Source organism: Aquarana catesbeiana, linkage group LG03 (assembly GCF_042186555.1).
Source record: "Aquarana catesbeiana isolate 2022-GZ linkage group LG03, ASM4218655v1, whole genome shotgun sequence".
NCBI classification, from domain to species: domain Eukaryota; kingdom Metazoa; phylum Chordata; class Amphibia; order Anura; family Ranidae; genus Aquarana; species Aquarana catesbeiana.
The window spans coordinates 605,770,180-605,777,048 of NC_133326.1; the positions used below are offsets into that span (position 1 = coordinate 605,770,180).

The 6,869-nt window shown below is 42.3% G+C and overlaps 1 protein-coding gene across 1 annotated transcript in view; it reads left to right on the top strand.

Annotated features, from left to right (window-relative positions):
• Positions 1-6,869, top strand: part of POLD2 (DNA polymerase delta 2, accessory subunit) — a 49,562-nt gene continuing 42,693 nt past the window's right edge. The window contains exons 1-2 of the mRNA XM_073622192.1: positions 1-124; positions 5,606-5,834. Of these exons, the coding sequence (XP_073478293.1) occupies positions 5,615-5,834 (220 nt within the window). The 5' untranslated portion in view covers positions 1-124; positions 5,606-5,614. The remainder of the gene's footprint in view (positions 125-5,605; positions 5,835-6,869) is intronic.

Genomic DNA, 6,869 nt, shown 5'->3' on the forward strand with positions numbered 1-6,869 from the left:
GCAAACTTCTCTGCCCTCCTCAATATGGCGGCCCGCCAGCCACGTCCCTCGGTGATGACGTCACGTCGACAGCTCACGGCGGGACAGCTGAAAGAGGAGCTGTGGTGGCGGGAGCTGGTGTCGGGTGAGAAATGAGGGAGAATAATACAGCGGGTGTTATATCTGTTATGGTTTATTGTGCTCCTCTGAGGTGATGTTATTGTTACATAAGTGCACCCATTTATATCTTCCCTTATATCAGAGACATGTGTCTGTCCATGCTGGGGGGTCTCCTCTCCTGGGACATGTGAAGGATGATATGAAATGTTCAGGGACAAGGGGTAATGTTCAGGGACAAGGGGTAATTTTTAAGGGTAAGCTACTTTTCTTGGATGATTTACATTTTTATTAAAGGGAAGCAGTAAAGTGCAGTCTATGGCAGGGTTTGATTGACGGCTCCATCACATTTTATATCTTTTTGTTTAAAGGGTAACTCCACTTTCGTGGGGGAGGGGGGAATAATATAGTGTGTACAATTGTGATACAAGTTATATTGTAATTGAATGTTATTAAAAATGACCTTTCCTTTTCAATTTGGAGCCGTTGTTCCGTCAGATATGGTGACCTGTCAGAATTGGTAACGGAAGTGACATTTCGTCGCCGCCATATTGCATTTATAGAAAATTACAGCGCTCTTTCCCATCAGATTGGGCGACCCGTCAGAATTGGTAACGGAAGTGACGTTCCGTCGCCCCAATCTTGCTACACCCCCCACTCCTCCACAGTAAAGATACACGGAGAAGGGGGCAACGGACATCTTGTTACACCCACTGAAGTTTTGCTCTTCGCAGTTATTTTTAACAGGAAACGGAGCTTATAAGGTGAAATACAGTATTTAGAAATCCGACAGACTGTTTAGATGTTGAATTTTAAAAGCAGCGGCAAACCTGCTGATCTCACAGGTTTGCTAATGTGACAGAACACCGCTGCTTTTATAATTCAACATGTAAACGGTCCGATGGATTTCTAAATACTGTATTTCACCATATATGCTCCGTTTCCTGTTAAAAATAACTGTGAAGTACAAAGCTCCGGTGGGTGTAACAAGATGTCCGCTTGCCCCTGTAATGACATATTCGGCGACCCATCGCAGTTTGCTATGGAAGTGACGTTCCGTCGCCGCCATCTTGCTACACCCCACACTCATCCACAGTAAGGATACACCAAGAAGAGGGAAAGCGGACATGTTGTTACACCCACCGGAGTTTTGCATTTTACACGTATTTATAACAGTAAAGTCAGTTTATATAGTGAGATACAGTACTTACAACTCCGTCTGACTATTTAGATCTTGAATTTTAAAAGCAGCGGCAACCTTGCTCATCTTACAGGTTAGCTAATCTGACCGAAGTTCGCTGCTTTTAAAATTCAACATCTAAACAGTCAGACGGAGTTCTAAGTACTGTATTTCACTATAGAAACTCACTTTACTGTTATAAATACGTGTAAAATGCAAAACTCTGGTGGGTGTAACAACATGTCCACTTTCCCACTTCTTAGTGTATCCTTACTGTGGACGAGTGTGGGGTGAAGCAAGATGGCCGTGACGGAACGTCACTACCGTAGCAAACTGTGATGGGTTGCCGAATATGTCGTCACAGCCCCTTCTCCGTGTAGTAAGATGGCGGCGACGGAATGTCACTTCCGTTACCAATTCTGACGGGTCGCCTAATCTGATGGAACACCGCTGTAATTTTCTATAAATGCAATATGACTACCTTAAGTTGTTCTGTACACAGAATGTATACTGACCACTCCCCAGAAACATCACTTCCTACTTGTGTGATTGGCTCACTGATTTTCCCAGAAGTCTGCCCTAAGATACAAGGAGAATTGGATCAATATGCAGTACCTGTAGGTGGCCATAGGGCACTCAATACTAATGTGCCACGTCCCAAAAGGTATGGAGATATGAGAAAATAGGAATAATAAACTTTAATGGCAAGTAAAAAGTATAGTTTTATTAATCTACATATACATCAGTAACACAATACATAAAATACATAGACATAAAAATATAGGACTCAATGTGGTTCCCCTGGAGAATATATTGGGTAATACTTCCTGTGTGACAGTATTGAGGTATGTCCACACATGGATGTGCTCGCAAAGTAGGTTCCACTTATCCTCTTTAATAGATAAAAGCACTTCTGCTCTACATGTTTCATGTCCTGAGCCGTTGCTTCTTCAGGAGCTTGAATATTGGTGTGCCATGGACACCAGACAGCAATGAACCCCACAGTCGGCCACCAGAGCCCTTACAGACATAGGCAACCACAATTAGCACATTGATCAGGATGTGGGGACATACAAGGTAAGTAAAAAGAGAAAATGATGGAAATCCACTAATGCTTATAGCGGACTAATTGATAGCCTTCTGAAGTCCTCAAATTGTTGCTGGTTCACTATACCCAGGCGCCTCAAGGGAGACGGAAGTACCCCGCACCTCTTATCCAGCTTAATCACAGGATTTACCCGGATACCCTACTATTCAGGGATTCTTACCAGCAAAAAGTTTGGCATAAAGTCTTATGCATACCAGCAGCAACTTCTAACTGAGGTCTCTTTTTTTTCAGTATACCAACAACAATTTGAAGACTTCAGAAGGCTATCAATTAGTCTGCTATAAGCATTAGTGGATTTCCGTCATTTTCTCTTGTTACTTATCTTGTATGTCCCCACATCCTGATCAATGTGCTAATTGTGGTTGCCTCTGTCTGTAAGGGCTCTGTTGGTCCACTGGGGTGTTTATTGCTGTCTGGTGTCCATGACACACAAATATTCAAGCTCCTGAAGAAGCAACGGCTCAGGACACGAAACATGTAGAGCAGAAGTGCCCTTTACCACGTCCAATGACAGCTGATCACGGATGTAAACACAAGCTGGTTGTCGGCTTTTCTTTCCTCACGCTGACAGCATGACAGCAAGAAGAGAGATGATAACCAGCTTGTGTTAAAGGGACAAAAAAGACATGCAAAGTCTCTTTTGCCAAAAAGCTTTCCCGTATGCTACTAGAAATTTGCATGTACACTGCACTGCGCTTGCTGAGAATAGAGCTGGGGGGGCAGGTATGATGTAACCACTACATCCAATGGGCAAGAAGGAAGTTCAGGTTGGCAGAAGTAGTAGTGGGGGAGATGGTGGCGTTGTGAAGCAAAACAGCAGCTAGAGGCTGGAGCTGCCCCTGTTTGGAGGAGGGCACAATGAGAGGTAAGTATAAAATGAATGTGCAAATATACTTGTACATTATGGCTAGAGCTTACACATGGCAGGATTTAGTTCCCATTTAAAGGAAACCAGAGTAATTAGGGAGCTACTGTGGCTGTTATGCTGACTGAAAAATGTTCCTAACAGCATAGTTATTCTTGCCCGGTGATTCAAGGTCAAAGCAACAGAATCAACATGGCAGACAGGCAACTAAACTAGCATGTTCAGAAGGAACGTTTAACAGTGACAGCCTCCATATTGCTCTCACGACTGCATTCTGTTAAAGGAAAACAAATGGGTAGCAAGTCCTGTGTATGTAAAGAGGAAATATCACCACCAAATAAAAATTAGAAACTATATATAGAAAAAAGAAGCACACATTAATACCATTGTTTACAGATTATCACTTTGCAAAGACGATATAATTCCCTTATAGTCTATAGTTTTTATTTTAGTGTTAGAATACATTTGAAACATCTATCTCATTTTTTTTTTTTTTTTTTTACAAATAACGTGTTTGTTTATTTGAGAAGAGTGTACGTTTACAGAATACAGGCATTATTAGCATATTCATTGGCAATATACATGACAGAATAAACATCATATTCAAATTGGCATTTACTTTCCAACATAAGAATTATGTATGGAGTATGTGCTACCTTTTGCCTATGCAATCCAGCTACTGGGTGATTTGTAAATATATCATATCCAATTCGGTGTGCGTTCAACATACCGGAGAATCTTCAGTTGTTTCGTTGCATGTGGCTGCATTTCCTAACCAAGAGTCCCAAATTTTTCCATATTTGGTCGGACAGCCCCTGTGGGCGTACATTTTTTTTTTATAGGGTAGAACAGTATTAACGGCAGATATCCATTCCTGGATTGTCGGTGCAGTTGCCCTTAACCATTTTCTCGCTATAAGTAATCTAACTACAAACAGTGATTCCTGCAGAAATAAAATGTGGAACTTGTCTGATTCTGGGTACACTCCCAGTAAACATTGTTTGGGGCATAGCTTCAAGGGGGACCCCATTTTGTGGTGTATAAATTGTGAGACCAGTAGTCTTGTATTAATGGGCAAGACCAAATGAGGTGAAAGAAGGAGCTAGTAGGACTGTTACATCTGGGGCAGAGTGGATTATAGTCAGGTTTGTATTTGGCCAAGCGGATGGGGGTCAGATAGATTCTATGGATAATATATAATTGTGTGAGGCAGTCCGAAAGCCTAGTAGAGACTTTCTTGCAGTTGTCCAATGCGTCCTCCCATTCATCCTCCATCTCCCCCACGTCACCAACCCATCTATCTTTCAATCTATAAGCAAGTAACGCGGCTGTGGGGCGAAGCAAGGAGTTGTAAAATACTGAAATAAGTTTTAATGAATCCTGCCCCTTTATTATTCCTGTAACGAGCCCCTGCTCGCTCGGTTCCACTCTCCCGACACTTCTCTGCTGCTATAGAATCAGATTGCAGATTGCCACATCTGATTGTTCGGTCATCCGATGCTCCGGGATTAGAACTACAGCTATGTGCCGTTCTAACCCAGTTGTGATAGCTCAGAACAAACACCAGGCAGGCTGTATGTAAGTTCAAACAGGAATCTTCCTTTATTGACAGGAATACAGTCTCTTTTATACAGTAAAAGAGGAGGTGCAGACCTCCTACTCATATTACTCTAACAATACACCTGTAACCTAATTAACATGGGCTAATTAACTAATCCCTTTAGACAGCCTAGATGACTCAGACATGACCTTTAGGCCAGACTGGCCGTCTTGTAGCTCAGAAAACCCAATCAACATTATCACAATAGCAGAGTTAATTAGCACAAACAACAATGGGGATCTAATGACTCTTAGATCCCATACTAGAGGCTTATTTACAATACACATTCTAGCAGGCAACAGGCCTTCTGCCCTGTGCGCCCATAGCAAGCAGCTTACTGTGGGGGCACCTGAGCAGGTTCACTCTCCCCACTCACTTAGCATTGGCTCACTGGCTGAGATTGACAGTAGCGGGAGCTTGCCGTCTTAGCCAATGAGGAGGAGGAGACCCAGGCGAGCCACTGCTGTTGTGCACATTGCTGGTTCGAGATGGGCTCAGATAAGTATTAGCAGTGCTGGGGTCACTGCTGCACACAGAAGGTTTTCTACAGCAGTGGCTCTCCCGGGTCTCCTCCTCCTCATTGGCTGAGACGGCAAGCTCCCGCTACTGTCAATCACATACATGAAGGTAAAAACCTTCAGTCTTTAGAACCCCTTTAAGTATGGCAGTGGTCTTCTCTTACAGCACATTGTTCCAGGAACACATTTAAAATGTGTGCTAATTTTGTTGTTCCCTGTTATGCTTTTTACTTTGCAGGTTGTCACCATGTTCACAGATATATCAGTCGGGCAGGGCCCTGGCCTCCTGACTCCACCATCTGAGGTCTCTGCTACCTTCACAAGAGTCTCCAATGCTCACTATGCCAACCAATCCGAATGCTATCGCTTGGGAGAACGCAGCTTCGCTCGCCAATATGCCCACATCTATGCTACGAGACTGTTACAGATGAGGCCACTCCTGGTAGAACGTGCTAAGAAGAAATGGGGTGAGCTCGCTGCAAACAACTTTTATTACACAAGACTGGGGTGTAGATTACCTGAATAATAAGGGATATCTAAACACAAGAAAATAAGGTTAGATACCTTCGGTGTGGTAGCCACATTTAGTATTTTTTTTTTTTTTTAGGCATTTATTTCTTTCATTTTCACCTTGAGATCTTGCTTAGAACTCAATTCCTGTTCTAGGGATAGCTTACTCACTGTATTGTATCTATGGATTAGCATCATTGTCACCCTAGAAAAGGAAGTGTTAGGACTTTGGAACACATCTTCCTTTCATCATCTTTATAACCAGAGGGGTGTGTTCTGTAGTCCAGAGATGGCTGATAACACTGCTTGGGATTTCAGTGCACTCTGATAACACTGCTTGGGATTTCAGTGCAGCAGAGGCACTGCTCACTACAGAAACTTACAAGCTCAACAGATTTCTGGTAGGATCAACACATTTTTTGCACTTCTCAAACAGATCTAACAAAACTTTTCAATTATATATTTAACAGACCAAAAATAAGAAAAAATGGTAGTTCATTGTTCGAGTTTACATACGCTTTAACTATTATTACAATTCAGGGTGGGCATTATCTGGCAGTGAAAGTTTGTGATAATGCTTAAGATCTCACTTTATTTGGATATAAGTACTTTTTTTTTTTTTTTTTTCCCCACCGCTGCTTTCAAGATCATTGACCTACTCCCAGTAATGATCTCTTCTCAGCAATGCATTCCCATATTTTCCCAGCTGTTGGGCAGAGAAAGCTTGAAAGAACAGAAGGCCAGCACTCACAGATCAAACCCTTTAAAAAAAATGTTTGGAGTCCTAATGCAAAAGTTACAAAAGTGGAAGCAAGCATAATACACCTTTGTTTTAGTGGCTGCTATGGACCCTTTCTGTCAACGTTTTGCTTGTCACCTTAAGAAACGGGTCCATCGATGCCCTAAAACAGCAGTGTATTAGGGATCAGGTACACTGGCAGAAAAAAAAATGCAGCTGCTAGGAGTTTTTTTTTTTTTTAATGCCCATGAAT